Source organism: Octopus sinensis, linkage group LG30 (genome assembly GCF_006345805.1).
Source record: "Octopus sinensis linkage group LG30, ASM634580v1, whole genome shotgun sequence".
Lineage (NCBI taxonomy): Eukaryota > Metazoa > Mollusca > Cephalopoda > Octopoda > Octopodidae > Octopus > Octopus sinensis.
In genome coordinates this window covers 3,823,820-3,843,674 of record NC_043026.1, presented here as the reverse complement: position 1 = coordinate 3,843,674, position 19,855 = coordinate 3,823,820, and the positions used below count along the sequence as shown (strand labels likewise).

General features: G+C 44.5%; 1 protein-coding gene across 3 annotated transcripts in view; it reads right to left on the bottom strand.

The window, feature by feature from the left end:
- LOC115226325 (cyclin-G-associated kinase) overlaps positions 1-19,855 on the bottom strand; it is a 109,021-nt gene that overhangs the window by 13,068 nt on the left and 76,098 nt on the right. For all 3 annotated transcript variants that reach the window (XM_036515209.1, XM_029797323.2, XM_029797322.2), the window contains exons 14-20: positions 19,435-19,548; positions 14,267-14,347; positions 13,270-13,387; positions 10,532-10,611; positions 7,802-7,998; positions 4,459-5,856; positions 1,393-1,518 (exon numbers count right to left, since the gene is read on the bottom strand). In XM_036515209.1, the coding sequence (XP_036371102.1) occupies positions 1,393-1,518; positions 4,459-5,856; positions 7,802-7,998; positions 10,532-10,611; positions 13,270-13,387; positions 14,267-14,347; positions 19,435-19,548 (2,114 nt within the window). The remainder of the gene's footprint in view (positions 1-1,392; positions 1,519-4,458; positions 5,857-7,801; positions 7,999-10,531; positions 10,612-13,269; positions 13,388-14,266; positions 14,348-19,434; positions 19,549-19,855) is intronic.

The window sequence follows — 19,855 nt, the reverse complement described above, 5'->3', positions numbered from 1 at the left end:
ACATATTAATGGCATGGAGAGGGGGAGGCTGGTATGAATGGGCAACTGCTGGTCATTCATACACAACTTTGCTGGACTTGTGCCTCGGATGGAAACTTTCTAGGGGAAATCTCATATTCATGAATGAAGGGGGTCTTTACCCTTTATCCTATGTACATATGATGGCATAGAGAGGGGAGGCTGGTATGCATGGGTGACTGCTGTTCTTCCATAAACAACCTTGCTCAGACTTGTGCCTCGGAGAGGAACTGTCTGGGCGCAATCCCATGGTCATTCATGACTGAAGGGGTTATTTACCCTTACCCTTTACATATTCTATCCAGTTTTGGCACAAGGCCAGCAATTTTGAGGGAAGTGGGCAATTGGTTACACTGACCCCTCCCCCTGTTCCTGACTTGTACCTTATTTTACTAACCCCGAAAGGATGAAAGGCAAAGACGACCTTGACGGAATTTGAGCTCAGAACGAAAAGGGCCAGAAGATAGGGCACAAAGCATTTTGTGCAAAAACCTTTGTTTCAGACTGGTTATGTCTAACACTATGAGAGAGAGCGTGTGCACACATCATCATCGTTCCACTCCGTGAGTGTGGTGAGTGCTTTTTACGTGCCACCTGCACAGGTGCCAGACGGAGCTGGCAAACAGCCACGGACGGATGGTGCTTTTTACGTGCCACTGGCACGGGGGCCAGGCGAGGTTGGCAAACAGCCATGGACAGATGGTGTTTTTACGTGCCACTGGCACGGGGGCCAGGCGAGGCTGGCAACGGCCACGAATGGATGGTGCTTTTTACGTGTCACCCGCACAGGTGCCAGACGGAGCTGGCAAACAGCCACGGACGGATGGTACTTTTTACGTGCCACTAGCACGGGGGCCAGGCGAGGCTGGCAACGGCCACGAACGGATGGTGCTTTTTACGTGCCACTGGCACAGGGGCCAGGCGAGGCTGGCAACGGCCACGAACGGATGGTGCTTTTTACGTGCCACTAGCACGGGGGCCAGGCAAGGCTGGCAACGGCCAAGAACGGATGGTGCTTTTTACGTGCCACTGGCACAGGGGCCAGGCGAGGCTGGCAACGGCCATGAACGGATGGTGCTTTTTACGTGCCACCGGCACGGAGGCCAGTCGGGGTGGCGCTGGCAACGGCCACGTTCGGATGGTTCGCTTACTTGTCACGGGCACTGGTATCACAGCCGCAATTCCCATTGATGTTGATCGACTTCGATTTTGGTTCTGCTTTCTGATATCTGATTTGATTTGCTTTGATTTGCTTTGATTTTTCACTTGCCTCAACGAGTCTTCACAAGTGGAGTTTTGTGTCCCAAGAAGGAAAGGTATGTATAAGTCGACTGGCATGTGTAAATGTATGTGCGCATGTGGGTATGTACATACCTGAATAAAGCCCACCGAATGCTGTCTTAGGCTGTTGTGGGCTGGGTTGTTGCCAGGATGGCGCAGCAGGTGAAGTTGCAGATAGATTACTGGTGCTTCCAGGTGATTTCATTGAGGTTAAGTTACCTGTAAAACAATATTTTATATATACACACACACATATATATATATATATTGAGAGAGAGTGACATATGGAAATAAAAACACATACATACACTCATATATATCATCATCATCATCACAGTTTAATGTCCTCCCTCCGTGCTGGCAAGGGACAGTTTGACAGGGGCCAGCAAGGCAGAAACCTGCACCAGACCCCTCTAACTGACTTGGCAGGATTTTTACAGCTGGATGCCCGTCCTAATACCAACCACTCAGCAGAATGGACTTAGTGCTTTTTATGCGGCACCTACACTGACAGGGTCCCCAAATACATGCAAGACAAAAAAAAAATATTTTAATGCATCATTACACGCGTTTCCACAAATCTCATGTTTCTTATGATCATAGTCCATATTCCTGAGATGATTACAGCTGACTTTTGCATCTTGAACTTTTTCGGTGGTGGTTGGTGTGAGGAAGGGTATCCAGTTATAAAAACCCTGCCAAAGCAGACACAGTAGCCTGGTGCAATCTTCTACCTGGCCCGCTCCTGTCAAACCTATTTCTTTACTACCCACAAGGGGATAAACATAGAGGAGACAAACAAGGACAGACAAACGGATTAAGTCGATTATATCGACCCCAGTGCATAACTGGTACTTAATTTATCGACCCCGAAAGGATGAAAGGCAAAGTCGACCTTGGCGGAATTTGAACTCAGAACGTAGCGGCAGACGAAATACCTATTTCTTTACTACCCACAAGGGGCTAAACACATAGAGGACAGACAAATGGATTAAGTCGATAATATCGACCCCAGTGCATAACTGGTACTTAATTTATTGACCCCGAAAGGATGAAAGGCAAAGTCGACCTTGGCAGAATTTGAACTCAGAACGTAGCGGCAGACGAAATACCTATTTCTTTACTACCCACAAGGGGCTAAACACATAGAGGACAGACAAATGGATTAAGTCGATAATATCGACCCCAGTGCATAACTGGTACTTAATTTATCGACCCCGAAAGGATGAAAGGCAAAGTCGACCTCGGCGGAATTTGAACTCAGAACGTAGCGGCAGACGAAATACCTATTTCTTTACTACCCACAAGGGGCTAAACACATAGAGGACAGACAAATGGATTAAGTCGATAATATCGACCCCAGTGCATAACTGGTACTTAATTTATCGACCCCGAAAGGATGAAAGGCAAAGTCGACCTTGGCGGAATTTGAACTCAGAACGTAACGGCAGACGAAATACCTATTTCTTTACTACCCACAAGGGGCTAAACACATAGAGGACAGACAAATGGATTAAGTCGATATATCGACCCCAGTGCATAACTGGTACTTAATTTATTGACCCCAAAAGGATGAAAGGCAAAGTCGACTTGCAGAATTTGAACTCAGAACGTAGCGGCACACGAAATACCTATTTCTTTACTACCACAAGGGGCTAAACACATAGAGGACAGACAAATGGATTAAGTCGATAATATCGACCCCAGTGCATAACTGGTACTTAATTTATTGACCCCGAAAGGATGAAAGGCAAAGTCGACCTTGGCAGAATTTGAACTCAGAACGTAGCGGCAGACGAAATACCTATTTCTTTACTACCCACAAGGGGCTAAACACATAGAGGACAGACAAATGGATTAAGTCGATAATATCGACCCCAGTGCATAACTGGTACTTAATTTATTGACCCCGAAAGGATGAAAGGCAAAGTCGACCTTGGCAGAATTTGAACTCAGAACGTAACGGCAGACGAAATACCTATTTCTTTACTACCCACAAGGGGCTAAACACATAGAGGACAGACAAATGGATTAAGTCGATAATATCGACCCCAGTGCATAACTGGTACTTAATTTATCGACCCCGAAAGGATGAAAGGCAAAGTCGACCTTGGCAGAATTTGAACTCAGAACGTAGCGGCACACGAAATACCACTAAGCATTTTGCCTGGTGTGCTAGCGATTCTGCCAGCTCGCCACCGCTCCTGCCAAACCGTCCAACCCATACCAGCATGGAAGATGGACTTATGATGATGATATGCTTGTGTGATTCAGCCCAAAGATTGTGGCCATGCTAACAGACTTCATCTCAAATCATTATAAGGAGGAGGAAGCACTCCGTCGGTTACGACGACGAGGGTTCCGGCTGATCCGAATCAACGGAACAGCCTGCTCGTGAATTTAACGTGTAAGTGGCTGAGCACTCCACAGGCATGTGTACCCTTAACGTAGTTCTCGGGGATATTCAGCGTGACACAGAGAGTGACAAGGCCGGCCCTTTGAAATACAGGTACAACAGAAAAGAAGTAAGAGTAAGAGGAGAGAAAGTTGTGGTGAAAGAGTACAGCAGGGATCACCACCATCCCCTGCTGAAGCCTCGTGGAGCTTTAGGGTTTTCGCTCAATAATCACTCACAACGCCCGGTCTGGGAATCGAAACTGCGATCCTATGACCGCGAGTACACTGCCCTAATCACTGGGCCATTGCGCCTCCACCATTATAAGCAACTCACAGCAAAATAGGCGCAGGAGTGGCTGTGTGGTAAGTAGCTTGCTAACCAACCACATGGTTCCGGGTTCAGTCCCACTGCGTGGCACCTTGTGCGAGTGTCTTCTGCTATAGCTTCGGGCCGACCAAAGCCTTGTGAGTGGATTTGGTAGACGGAAACTGAAAGAAGCCCGTCGTATATATGTATATGTATGTATGTGTGTGTGTGTCTGTGTTTGTCCCTCTAGCATTGCTTGACAACCGATGCTGGTGTGTTTATGTCCCCGTTACTTAGCGGTTCGGCAAAAGAGACCGATAGAATAAGTGCTGGGCTTACAAAAAGAATAAGTCCCGGGTTCGATTTGCTCGACTAAAAGGCGGTGCTCCAGCATGGCCGACAGTCAAATGACTGAAACAAGTAAAAGAGTAAAAGACGAAAATGACAATACTTACCCAAATCAGCAAACGGGTCTGGAGACCGGATGTTTTGCATGCTTTTTGCTGGTGCAGGACCTTGTCCCATTGCATTCATAGAAGCAGCAGCCGAAGAGGTTCGCGACAGGTTCGAACCGAGGGACATGCCTGCCATGCCCTGTCCTCCTCCGTTGGTGCTGTTTGAGTTGGAGGTGTTCAAGAGGTGGAGGCCGGAGGGGAAGCTCGGGTTCTTTTTTGGTAGGTTGCCCGGGAACAGGTTGTTGGTCGAGCCACTCAGGTTGGCTGCGTTGCCCACCCCAATGCCAGTGCTGCTGTTGCCAGCAGACCCGTCATCCCAGGAGCCCATCAAATCAAAACCGACCGTCGGCGATGCCCTCGATGGGACTGAAGTCGGGCCCGGCTTCTGGTCGCCTTCCAGAAGGTTGAACAAGTCGCCGGGTTTCGCTGATGCCCCGGACGACGGAGATGGCTGCGAGCCGGACAGTTGGAATGGGTCGAAGTTGTCAAACTGGATTTTTGGTTCCTTGTTCTCGGTGGCTTTCTTGTGGGGCGATGAACCAGCAGGTTGCTGGTAGGAGGTAGGGGTCGTCGCTTTCGCTGCTGCTGGCTGTTGGAAGGGGTCAAAGGTGTTGGTCATATTTGACTGCTGGTTGCTCTGACCCTGTTGGTTTGAGGTCGGCGGGGCTGATGGTATCTGATCTGAGGCACCGCCAGCCCAGCCGGTGCCGCCGCTCAGCAGATCAAAGTTGCTCATAGGTGGCGCTGCTTCATTTCCTATGTCCAGCAGATTCATTTGACTAGAAATGTTCGAACCAGGAATATCTGACCGGTGGCCCTCGTTCCCTAGATCGACGCCCAAATTCAAGAGGTCACAGGTTTCCTCTTTTGCCACAAAAGGCGGCTGTGCAGGACTCGATGAGGTTTTGTTCTCTTCCACGTTGGATATGTGTTGCTGCTCATGTTGTTGTTGCTGCTCTTGGTGAGGTTGATGCTGGGGAGACGCATCTCCCTGGAAAGGGTTCGGGCTCACGGCCCTCTGTGTCGGTCGAGCGCGACCTTGGTGTGAGAGGGAAGCGAAATCGTCCTCATCATCCTCTGTACTTTCAATGTCATCCAGCAGACTCTCGGCCGACTCGCCCGGTGGCCTGGCAGGGCCAGCTGCGGGACCGACGGCAGCCCCACTGCCAACACCCGGTGCACCCTGCCTCCCATGGCCATCACCCTGCTGCCAGTTCAGGCTGTCGAAGAACTGGCTCTTGCCAACTGCTTTGCCAGAATTGTTTGCTGCCGACATTTTCTTCTGTCTCAGCTGTGGACTCATGTAAGGTGACTCCTTGCCTGAGGACCTACTCGGGCTGTCGTTAATGTGCTCAGAAGAGCCTTGATGGGAGTTCAAACTGGCCTTCTCTGCTGACTCTGCAAAGTAAAGATAAACAGCATTAGAGATTTTATATACTGTGTGTGTGTGTGTGTGTGTGTGAGCTCAAAATCTCTCATGGAAGCATCATCCAACCAAAGTTCAAATATACTTGAAATCTTCAAAGCCACAGTCGAACCAATTCTACTATATGGCTCAGAAACCTGGACGTTATCAAAGAAGCTTGAGAGGCGGTTGGATGGAACCTTACACTCGCCTCCTTATGAGAGCTCAAAATCTCTCGTGGAAGCGTCATCCAACCAAAGTTCAGATATACTTGAAATCTTCAAAGCCACAGTCGAACCAATTCTACTATATGGCTCATAAACCTGGACGTTATCAAAGAAGCTTGAGAGGCAGTTGGATGGAACCTTACACTCGCCTCCTTATGAGAGCTCAAAATCTCTCGTGGAAGCGTCATCCAACCAAAGTTCAAATATACTTGAAATCTTCAAAGCCACAGTTGAACCAATTCTACTATATGGCTCAGAAACCTGGACGTTATCAAAGAAGCTTGAGAGGCGGTTGGATGGAACCTACACTCGCCTCCTTATGAGAGCTCAAAATCTCTTGTGGAAGCGCCATCCAACCAAAGTACAAATAAATGGGAAACTACCACCTGTGTCATCTCTTGTGAAAGGTAGGAGAGTCCAGTTGCTGGACATTGTTGTAGAGCTGAAAAAGAGGTAATTTCTACTCTTCTCCTCTGGAAGCCATCTACTCGCGATACCAGAGGGTGCACACTCTCCTACCCTGATGTAATCTCCAGGGATACAGGCATCCAGCAACAGGACCTCCGTAATGCTATGATGGACCGTGAAGTCTGGCGTAACATAGTAAATTCCATTGTCTCGACCACGGTCGAACAATGATGATGATGTGTTGAACAACAAGAGAAATGTCACACTGTAAAAGATTATTTGTTTCACACTCAATATTGAGATTGTATGAATTTTATCATATTTCTTGAAAACACAAGGATTGCGTGTAGGATTTGAACTCGTCACTTTTTGTGAACATGGTAGTGCTTGTGAATGCATCTTTATGAAAAGCATGATGCACGTGGAAAACACTGACCCATTGGGTATAAGAGGCATCCAAATTTAACAGCCTGTCATTTGTTTCCCCGAACACAGCAAGCATGTGAAGACTGACATGAAATCAGAGGGAGCTAGCCATCGGACTTCTCCATGCTGGTCAACATCCATGGGTCATTTGGTAATGACTTGAACTGCAGCATTCGAACTATTGAGTGGTTGAGGGAACAAAACAATGCCACAAACACCATGGATGATCATCCACACAGTGGCCGACTGAGGGTCACAATGGCATGTCAAGATCGCCACCTTGCACTTGCAGGTCTGATTCTGGAGGGCAACAGAATCAACTAGGCAGACCATAGGGGCTCATCATGTTTGTACAGAGAGAGTTCGCCACTGGCTGAGATCTTTCACTCTGTCTTGTTGACGTCTGACTATGGGCCCCATCCTCCCAGATCGTCATCGACGTGCATGTCTGCAGTGGGCTCAAAAACCTCAGCAGTGGAGGACTGTAGTGTTCTTGATAAAAGTCGTTATTGCATTTCTGTGGCACATGGCAGAGCTAGGATTTGGAGAAGAAGGGGTGAACATCATGCCACCGGCTGTGTGGAGGACAGAGCATCATGGTATGGGGTGGGATTGAGTGCAATAACCACTGATATCAGCAGTGGGGCCCGACAGCATATGCTGTCACTCCTTTGAGCAACATCCATCCACAAACACTCTCCAAACTTTCCTATCATTAATAAGCTCTCTAGCCCCTCTCACTCCAACACCTCTGACAACCAAAGCTTGCCTCATTCCATCCATCCACACAAACCGAAGTCTACCTCTGGTTCTGCTGCCTACCACCTCAGCCTGTACATACAACATATAAAAGCAGAGAGACATTTCTTCAACTTACCAAGTTCTGATTGTACCCTTTCCATCTCCTCCTCAGAAGAGAACAGGATTTTGGGGTTGACTGACTTAACATTGAAATTCTCCCACGGTAGCATGTTGTCAGTCTGTGGCCTGTCATTGGGGCTTACATTGATTTCTAGTACAGCTTTGAACAGTTCTGGCAGCTTCTCCGGAGACTCGATATGATCCATATCAGTGCTGGACAATAAAGAAAGACAGAAAGAAATAAGAAAACAAAGAAATCAAAAGTGAAAGTACAAAAATATTTTTCAACTTTTCCTTTTTATTTTCTTCATAGGGGAGCCAGGACAGTGACTGGCCCTTACTGCCATACAATGCCTGTTATTGGACCTTACTACCACATATTTCTGCTCACACTACATACTGTTTACTTACAGAGGAAATGCCATTTTTTTGCATTGTTACAAATATTTTATGATCCATCATCATCATCAATATTCGTTTTCCATGCTGGCATAGGTTAGACAGTTTGACTGGGTCGGCATGCTGGAAGGCTACACCATACTTCAATCTGATTGGACATGGTTTTGCTCTTCCTAACACCAACGACTCTGAGAGTGTAATGAGTACTTTTACATACCATTTGCATGACTGGGGTGCTTTTACGTGCCACTGGCATGAGGGCCAGTCAGGTAGTACTGGCCATATGTGCATATATATATATATATATATATAATATATATATATATATATATATATATACATACATATATAGATACATACACACATGGTAACGATCGTTACCGCGTCGACTTACTAGCTCTTGTGCTGGTGGCACATGAAACATTCGAGTGAGGTCATCACCAGTGCCACTGGACTCGCTCCTGTGCAGGTGGCACGTAAAAAGCACCATTTGGGCATGGCCATTGCCAGTACCACCAAACTGGCCCTCTTGCCAGTGGCACGTAAAAAGCACCCACTACACTCTCGGAGTGGTTAGCGTTAGGAAGGGCATCCAGCTGTAGAAACACGGCCAAATCAGATTGAAGTCTGGTTCGCCAGTCCTCAGTCAAATCGTCCAACCCATGCTAGCATGGAAAGCGGACGTTAAACGATGATGATGATGATACACGATAGGCTTCTTTCAGTTTCCATCTACCTAATGCACGCACAAGGCTTTGGTCAGCCTGAGGATGCCATGCAGTGGGACTGAACCCGGAACCATGTGGTTGAGAAGCAAACTTCTTACCACACAGCCATGTCTATATATATATATATATATATATATATATTATATATATATATATATATATATATATATATATATATATGTATGTATGTCTGTTCTTCCTCCAATCCTCACTCCAATGCTGCTATCCTCCAGGCCTGCATTCCTCTTGACCTTTCCAGCGTACATGTTGAAGGCTGCTGGTGACAGGATGCAACCTTGCCGAGTGCCTTTTCCAATCTCAAACCAACCAGTGTCGCCATATGGTGTCCATACTGTAGCCTCTTGGTTATGATAGAGTGATCTAATAAGCTGGACAAGGTGTAAAGGTCAGTGGCAAGAGAGGAAGAGGCCGACCAAGAACCCGCTGGCTTGACACCATCAAGAGTGATACCGGAATGGACATGGCCAGTCTGATGGAAGCGGCCCAGGATAGAACTGACTGGAGGACACTGATCCAACGAGTGACCGAGAGTCGACTTCGACTGAGCGGATATATATATAATATATATATATTATATATACGGAATGGTCAGTGGCAAGAGAGGAAGAGGCCGACCAAGAACCCGCTGGCTTGGCACTATCAAGAGTGATACCGGAATGGACATAGCTAATCTGAAAGAAGCGACCCAGGATAGAACTGACTGGAGGACACTGATCCAACGAGTGACCGAGAGTTGACTTCGACTGAGCGGATATATATATATATATATATATATATATTATATATACGGAATGGTCAGTGGCAAGAGAGGAAGAGGCCGACCAAGAACCCGCTGGCTTGGCACTATCAGAGTGATACCGGAATGGACATAGCTAATCTGAAAGAAGCGACCAGGATAGAACTGACTGGAGGACACTGATCCGAGTGACCGAGAGTTGACTTCGACTGAGCGGATATATATATATATATATATTATATATACGGAATGTCAGTGGCAAGAGAGGAAGAGGCCGACCAAGAACCCGCTGGCTGGCACTATCAAGAGTGATACCGGAATGGACATAGCTAATCTGAAAGAAGCGACCCAGGATAGAACTGACTGGAGGACACTGATCCAACGAGTGACCGAGAGTCGACTTCGACTGAGCGGATATATATAATATATATATTATATATACGGAATGGTCAGTGGCAAGAGAGGAAGAGGCCGACCAAGAACCCGCTGGCTTGGCACTATCAAGAGTGATACCGGAATGGACATAGCTAATCTGAAAGAAGCGACCCAGGATAGAACTGACTGGAGGACACTGATCCAACGAGTGACCGAGAGTTGACTTCGACTGAGCGGATATATATATATATATATATATATATATACGGAATGGTCAGTGGCAAGAGAGGAAGAGGCCGACCAAGAACCCGCTGGCTTGGCACTATCAAGAGTGATACCGGAATGGACATAGCTAATCTGAAAGAAGCGGCCCAGGATAGAACTGACTGGAGGACACTGATCCAACGAGTGACCGAGAGTCGACTTCGACTGAACGGATAGATAGATAGATAGATAGATGTATGTCTGTACATGTAATACCACTTACAATGTATATTTTATACTCTCTGCATCAGGGTTGATCATCCCTGTGTGAAACTGGATCTGAAACATTTTCATGGATGTGATCTGAAAAATTGATAAAAAAGACACAGGGTTACTTGTATTTAAAAGCATGGCATTACTTCTGCAAAAAATAGCAGTCAAATCTCTTTCAAATCACACCTTGCAGTCTTTTGTAAATGTATGAACCATAGAAGGAGACATCAATGTGGTAGCTAGACCTTGTAGAAATATGTGTGTGTGTGTATGTGAAGGTGCATGGCTCAGTGGTTAGATCGTCGAGCTTACGATCGTGAGGTGTGAGTTCGAATCCCGGTTCGGGCTGCGTGTTGTGTTCTTGAGCGTGACACTTTATTTCATGTTGCCCTAGTTAACTCAGCTATAGAAATGAGCTTCGACGTCACTGGTGCCAAGCTGTATTGGCCCCTTTGCCTTTCCCTTGGATAACACTGGTGGCGTGGAGAGGGGAAGCCGGTATTACATGGGCGACAGTTGGTCTTCCATAAACCACCTTGCCAAAGTAGCCAAATCTGCCTCAAATCATATGCTTCTGTCTTATGCCAGTATATATGTGGAAGCCAGCGAGGAAGATCTCTATATGGTAGCCATACCTTGTAGAAATAGCAGCCAATTCTCTCACAAATTACACTTATGTATACAGGTATGTATGAGTCAACAATGGAAATCTCTATATAGTAGTTGGAATCGGTAGAAACAGCAACCAAATCTCTCACAAATCACATCCTACTGTCTCATATATGGAGATCCCCTTTCAGTCATGAAAGACCACGGGATTGCACCTAGAAAGTTACCCTCCCAGGCACAAGTCTGGGCAAGGTTTTTTATGGAAGACCAGCAATCACCCATGCATACCAGCTGCTTCTCTCCACGCCACCGATGTCATCCAAGGGAAAGGCAAAGGGGCCGATACAGCTTGGCACCTGTGACGTCGCCACTCATTTCTACAGCTGAGAGAACTGGAGCAGTGTGGGATAAAGTGTCTTGCTGAAGAACACAACACGCAGCCTGGTCTGGGATTGGAACCCACAACCTCACGGTCATAAGCTCGACACTCTAACCAGCTGTAGAAACACTGCCAGATCTGACTGGCCTGGTGCAGCCTTCAGGCTCCCCAGACCCCAGTTGAACCGTCCAACCCATGCTAGCATGGAAAGCGGACGTTAAATGATGATGATGATGATATATATGCACAAACAAAGGTAACCTCTATATGGTAGCTATACCTGACAGAAATAGCAAATTCTGCCTCAAATCACACCCTACTGTCTTATGTATGTATGAGTCAACAAAGGGGAACTCTACATGGCAGCTAGACCTGCCTGTTAGAAATAGCAACCAAATCTGCCTCAAATCACACTATTGTCTTATATATATATGTATATATATATATATATAATATATATATATATATATATATAGGGAGAGTTTACGAAAAAAACAAAAGACGAAGACAGGTGGTGTAGAAAACAAACAGATGTATTAGTATAATGCAGGAATAGAAAAAGTCTTTTACATTTCGAGCGTATGCTCTTCTACAGAAAGGGACACAGAAAAAACAAGGAGAGAAAAAAATGTGTGTAGTGGCTAACAATCTATCATGGTGACTATATATATATATATATGAGCCAATGAGATCTCTATGGTAGCTAGACCTGGTAGAAACAACAGTCAAATCTCACACAATCACATCCTACTGTATGTGTATATGTATATATGAATGTATGTATACATGCAGCTACCATATAGAAGTCGCTTTTGTTGGCATATACATACGTACATACATTCATGTATGTATGAGGCAACAAAGGTGACTTCTATATGGTAGCTAGAGCTTAGAGAAATAGCAGCCAAATCTCATTCACATTACACTAGACCAACCATTCTCACACAGATACCACATTGCACCAGCCAAATCAGGTGGAGGTGCTAAACCAACAGCTTTGAAAGACCAACCAGTAAAGTACCAGGTGGTGATGGAGTTTGACGGGATTGTTAAAATTGGGTGGATACATTCGGGATGTTTCCAAACCATGTGGTAATGGAAGAAAAAAAAACATGGAGAATTTTGGTCTACTGGAACATTTCCAAATAGATAAAAAAAAAAAAGAGAGAGAGAAGGTATACATTCTTTTAAAATAATGAAAAAATAATTTGATGGATATTTGTCCTCATCTTGTTTGTTGTTAACACAACGTTTCGGCTGGTATACCCTCCAGCCTTCATCAGGTGTCTTGGGGAAATTTCAAACCTGGATTTTCATTCCTAAGGTATTTTTCGATATTATTATTATTATTATTCAGGTCACTGCTTGGAATTGAACTCAGAATCTTGGGGTTAGTAGCCAGTGCTCTTAACCACTATGCCATATGCCCATGGGAATATGGCATAGTGGTTAAGAGCACAGGCTACTAACCCCAAGATTCTGAGTTCAATTCCAAGCAGTGACCTGAATAATAATAATAATAATGATAATAATGATAATAACAACATCGGAAAATACCTTAGGAAAGAGAACCCAGGTTTGAAATTTCCCCAAGACACCTGATGAAGGCTGGAGGGTCTATCAGCTGAAACATTGTGTTAACAACAGACAAATATCCATTGAATTTAAATAATGTACATAATTCCTCATCTCTTAAATATAGAACTGAAAAAAAAAAGGTTATGTGAATTTAAAATTTAATAAAATAAGCATTATCTCACCTTGCCCTGCACTTTTCCCCCAAATGTTGACCTTGCATGGTATACCGCAATGGTGACGTCTCCCACAGCCGATATATTTAGGGAAATCGTCAGTTTGTATTCTTCTATTGAAAAACCCCTGTAAACAAATAAAAACAATGAAATTTGTGAATAAAATATATAACAAGGCATTAAATGTTTATAAATTCCAGCCACACAAACATATACACACATACATACATATATATATATACATATATATATATACATATATATATATACATATATATATATACATATATATACATACATATATATATATACATATATATATATACATATATATATATATATATATACATACATATATATATATACATATATATATATATAATATATATATATATATATATATATATATATATATATATATGTGACGGGCTTCTTTTCAGTTTCTGTCTGTCAAATCCACTTACAAGGCTTTGGTCGGCCTGAGGCCTATAGTACTCTGTACTCTTTCACCACAACTTCCTCTCACTCTTTCTTCTGTTGGCCTGCTCACTTAGCCAGCGGGGTGGCGTCATTTGAAGGCGAAAACAATGCGAAGTGCATTGTGACCAGCGATGTGTAGCAACATCTGATAGCTTGGTCGGTCACGATGATGTATATCTATATATATGTACATATACACACACGTACACACACACATATAAGCACATGTTTGTAGGTAGGTATAATGTTATGATGTGCATATTTACAGCTATGTATGTAATTATATACATAAAAGAAAACATTTGCCCAAGGTGCTATGCAGTGGGACTGAACCCAAGACCCCAAGGTTGGGAAGCAAATTTCATACCATACAGCCATGGCTGAGTCTTGTTGTCATTAAGTACATTGGCTGGGACATCAAGAAACAGACACCAAGCGGGGGGGGGGGCACAAACACACTGGAATTAATCTGCTTTGGGAGGAGGTATTTGTAGTGGAAGAAGAACATTTCCCATGAAAGCCTCACCTCATCCGCTCGTATTCTTGTGAAGTAGTCAATATTCTGTCTTCTCCAAGAAAAACTTCAGCAAATGGTCGACATCCGGTCCTGAAAAAAGAGAAAGACAAATGATGTAAATAAAGGTTGCAAATTTTGGCACAAAGTCACCAATTACTGGAGAGGGGGTAAATTAATTACGTCAATCCAAGCCTCTGCTGGTACTTACTTTAACAACCCTAAAAGGATGGAGGGTAAATTTGAACTCAGATTGTAAATAACCAGAAGAAATGTCACAAAGTATTTTGTCCATCATGCTGCCTCGTCATAGACTGGATTCAAATTTTGGTACAAGGCCAACAATTTTCTAAGAGAGAGTACTAAAGACTCCCTTCGGTCATTAACAATCATGGGACTGCACCAAGAAAGTTACCCTTCCAAAGCACAAGTCTGGGCAAGGTTGTTTATGGAAGACCAGCAGTCACCCATGCATACCAGCCCCCCCCTCTCCACTCCATTATATGTACATAGGGTAAAGGGTAAAGACCCACTTCGGTCATGAATGACCATGGGATTGCACCTACAAGTTTGCCCTGTAAGGCACTAGACTGGGCAAGGTTGTTTATGGAAGACCCACAGTCACCCATGCATACCAGTAACCCCTCTGCACTCATATGTATATAGGGTGAAGGGTAAAGACCCCCTTCGGTCATGAATGACCATGGGATTGCCCCTAGAAATTTCCCCTGTAAGGCACTAGACTGGGCAAGGTTGTTTATGGAAGACCCACAGTCACCCATGCATACCAGTAACCCCTCTGCACTCACTTATATGTATATAGGGTAAAGGGTAAAGACCCACTTCAGTCATGAATAATTATGGGACTGCACCAAGAAAGTTGCCCCTCCGAAGCACAAGTCTGGGCATGGTTGTTTATGGAAGACCAGCAGTCACCCATGCATACCAGCCCCCCCCCACTCTCCACTCCATTATATGTACATAGGGTAAAGGGTAAAGACCCCCTTCGGTCATGAATGACCATGGGATTGCACCTACAAATTTCCTCGGCAAGGTTGTTTCTGGAAGACCAGCAGTCACCCATGCATACCTGCACCCCCTCTGCACTCCATTATATGTACATAGGTTAAAGGGTAGGGACCCCCTTCAGTCATGAATAACCATGGGATTGCACCTAGAAAGTTCTCTTCCAAGGTAAAAGTCTGAGCATGGTTGTTGATGGAAGACCAGCAGTCAGCCATGCATACCAGCACCCCGTTTCCACTCTATTATATGAACATAGGGTAACGGGTAAGACCCCCTTCGGTCAGGAATGGCCATGAGACTGCATGTAGAAAGTTCCCCTGCAAGACACAAATCCGGGCGAGGTTTGTTTATGGAAGACCAGCATTTAACCATGCATACCTGATTCCCCTCTCCACACCATTGATGTTGTTCAAGGGGAAGCCAAAGGCCGATACTGCCGAGAATATTAAATAAAATGATTACAGGGTGTCCACAAAGTCTGGGTACATGGAGTAAAAATTGGTAGACACCCATAAAATTATCAACCATCTTACAACAATAACTCTGAGCACCTTTTCGAACTCCACCCGTCTAACACCCGTGGACATATTTACAAAGTAAGAAAACAGCACAGCTCCCATGACTTTAGGAAACATTTTTTCACGCTAAGAGTTGCTGAAGCATGGAACAAACTGCCGGCATCTGTTGTTAGTTGTCAGAGCACTGCATCCTTCAAAACTTCCATGCTTCCTGAGATTCGCCAACACTACACCTGATTTTCTCCCCTCCATACACACACAAGCATGTATCTGACTCATACATTGTTCACTTCCCAGACATTTGTACATTACTGCATATGCAGACACCCATAAAATTATTAACCATCTTACCAACAATAACTCTGAGCACCTTTTCAAACACCTGTGGACATGTTTACAAAGTCAGACAACAGCACAGCTCCCATGATTTTCAGAAACAATATTTTCATGCTAAAAGTTGCTGAAGCATGGAACAAACTGCCGGCATCAGTTGTTAGTTGTCGGAGCACTGCATCCTTCAAAACTTCCATGCTTCCTGAGATTCGCCAACGCTACACCTGATTTTCTCCCCTCCATACACACGCAAGCATGTATCTGACTCATACACTGTTCACTTCCCAGAAATCTGTACATTACTGCATATGCAGACACCCATAAAATTATTAACCGTCTTACAAACAATAACTCTGAGCACCTTTTCGAACTCCACCTGTCTAACACCCGTGGACATATTTACAAAGACAGAAAACAGCACAGCTCCAATGACTTTAGGAAACATTTTTTCATGCTAAAAGTTGCTGAAGCATGGAACAAACTGCCAGCATCAGTTGTTAGTTGTCGGAGCACTGCATCCTTCAAAACTTCCATGCTTTCTGAGATTCGCCAACACTACACTTGATTTTCTCCCCTCCATACACACACAAGCATGTATCTGACTCATACATTGTTCGCTTTCCAGACATTTGTACATTACTGCATATGCTTTATACGCACTTTTTGACAAGTTGTGGTGCACCTGAGCACTGTATACAATAATTTCATTATTATAAACAATTAAATATAAGAAATAATAATTTCTTAAAGTATGTGTTAATCCCCATGTACCCAGACTTTGTGGACACCCTGTATATCTAACAAATACAGACACAAATTAATATATTTCTAAAGCAGAAAGACTATGTTTAATCTTTATCAACCAACTTGAAACAAAACTATTTTTAACACCACGTAAAAAGCACCATCCGATCGTGGCCGTTTGCCAGCCTCGTCTGGCACGTAAAAAGCACCCACTACACTCATGGAGTGGTTGGCGTTAGGAAGGACATCCAGCCGTAGAAACATTGCCAGATCAGACGGGGCCTGGTGCCGCCTTCTGGTTTTCCAGACCCCAGTTGAACCGTCCAACCCATGCCAGCATAGAAAATGGACGCTAAACGATGTTGATGATGATGCAAATTAACCAACTTCAAAAGAAGAGTCTGTTTGCTCAAAACGGTACGGTATACTGCACAGGATTCCGGGAGAAGTTCTTAAGCAGATCAGGCCGAAACTGTCGCTAGAAGCTAGGATCACCAAGCTTAGATTGGCATATTTTGGTCATATTATGCGGAGAAAATCCCTGGAGAAGGACATCATGCTCGGAATGGTCAGTGGCAAGAGAGGAAGAGGCCGACCAAGAACCCGCTGGCCTGACACCATCAAGAGTGACACGGGAATGGCCATAGCCAATCTAAAAGAAGCGGCCCAGGATAGAACTGGCTGGAGAACACTGATCCATCGAGTGACCGAGAGTCGACTTCGACTGAGCGGATAGATAGATACATATATATATATATATTATATATACGGAATGGTCAGTGGCAAGAGAGGAAGAGGCCGACCAAGAACCCGCTGGCCTGACACCATCAAGAGTGACACAGGAATGGCCATAGCCAATCTGAAAGAAGCGACCCAGGATAGAACTGACTGGAGAACACTGATCCAACGAGTGACCGAGAGTCGACTTCGACTGAGCGGATAGATAGATACATATATATATATATATTATATATACGGAATGGTCAGTGGCAAGAGAGGAAGAGGCCGACCAAGAACCCGCTGGCCTGACACCATCAAGAGTGACACGGGAATGGCCATAGCCAATCTGAAAGAAGCGACCCAGGATAGAACTGACTGGAGGACACTGATCCAACGAGTAACCGAGAGTCGACTTCGACTGAGCGGAGAGATTAGACGGAATTGAATGATATCAAGGGACATAACTCGTGGCAGAATTTCAATTCGAAATCTTAAAGGAAGATAACTAAATATTGGTAAGGAATGCATCGCTGTAGAAATTGAATATCAAGGGACATAACTCATAGCAGAATTTGAACTCAGAAAGAGAGACGAAATACCTATTTCTTTATTACCCACAAGGGGCTAAACAGAGGACAAAGAAGGACAGGCAAACGGAGTCCTTTTTTCTTTAATTCTTTCTTTATACTTGTACATTATATAACCCTTAAGTTTAATGTCAGTAGCCATCTCCCAGTTTATAAAAAAACACAAAAATCGTTGTATAGAAGTGTGTGCTTCACAGTTCCAGCGATGCAGTATTTGGCTGTTGTGTGCATGCTAACATGTCTGAGATAGAAAGCTTCACACTAGGGAGAGAGAGCACTGTGTGAACGACAGTGCTGGGTGAAAGGTAGTGTTTCTTTTTGACTCCACATGTGCTGTGCTTAAAAACGTGTTTATATTCTTGAATGTGATAAAGTGTAGAATTAGATTATTATCCTGCTTCCAGCTTTAGTGTTGCTGCTAGGATTTGAGAAATAGGGCAGATTTTGCCTCTCTTATTTTGTGATTTAGGAGGGATTTTTGAAAAACAAGGGGGGGGGGGTGTTTCACAGTGGTGTTCAGTGAAGAAAAGGAATGGAAGCACTCCGTCGGTTACGACGATGAGGGTCCCAGCTGATCCAATCAACGGAACAGTTTGCTCGTGGAATTAACGTGTAAGTGGCTGAGCACTCCACAGACACGTGCACCCTTCACGTAGTTCTGGAGGGGATTCAGCGTGACACAGAGAGAGAGTGACAAGGTTGGCTCTTTGAAATACAGGTACAACAGAAACAGGAAGAAAGAGTGAGAGAAAGCTGTGGTGAAAAAGTACAGCAGGGTTCACCACCACCCCCTGCAGGAGCCTTGTGAAGCTTTAGGTGTTTTCGCTCAAAAAACACTCACAATGCCCGGTCTGGGAATCGAAATTGCAATCCTACGACCGCGAGTCCGCTGCCCTAACCACTGAGCCATTGCGCCTCCCGGTGTTTAGTGAACAAATTAAAAGTGTGTTTAAGGTGTTCAGTGAACAAATTAAACACACTACCTGGCAGTGGCTAAAATACAAACCGATCATGTTTATGAATAAATTTTCTTTTTATATATTTTTTTCCTTTGACACAATATTAAAACAATGACTAAAAATTTTCTGAAGCGGCACCTCCACGAATTTTATCTACGAGCCGCCACTGGACAGTAGTGACCACTTTGCCAACCCCACTGAGGTACACAATCTGCAAAAAGGATAAGAATGTTGCAATTAAATAAAGAATACAAAAAGGGAAAGAAAAAGAGAAGCAGTGTGCTGTTACTTACTTGGTCTTGTTGAAGAGAGGAATTGGTGACATCGTTAGTGAGACCAACAGGATGGGTTTGTTGTGTGGGGTCAAGGATGGGTTGTGTATGATGTCGACCATGTATTGGATATATCTAGAAAGATGAGAGCAAATGAGTGAGACAGTGCGAGAGAGAGAGAGAAATAGTAATAAAAAAAAATGTACATAAAAATAGAGTAACAACACTGTGCCCCTAATGGTTACTGTGTTTGGTTTATGATCCTAAAATTGTGTGGGTTCAGATTGCCACCTTCACACCATACTCATTATTTAACATCTGTCCCTCCGATCGTGGCCGTTGCCAGCTTCGCCTGGCCTCCGTGCTGGCGGCACATATAAAGCACCATCTGCTCGTGGTCGTTTGCCAGCCTCATCTGGCACCTGTGTCGGTGGCACGTAAA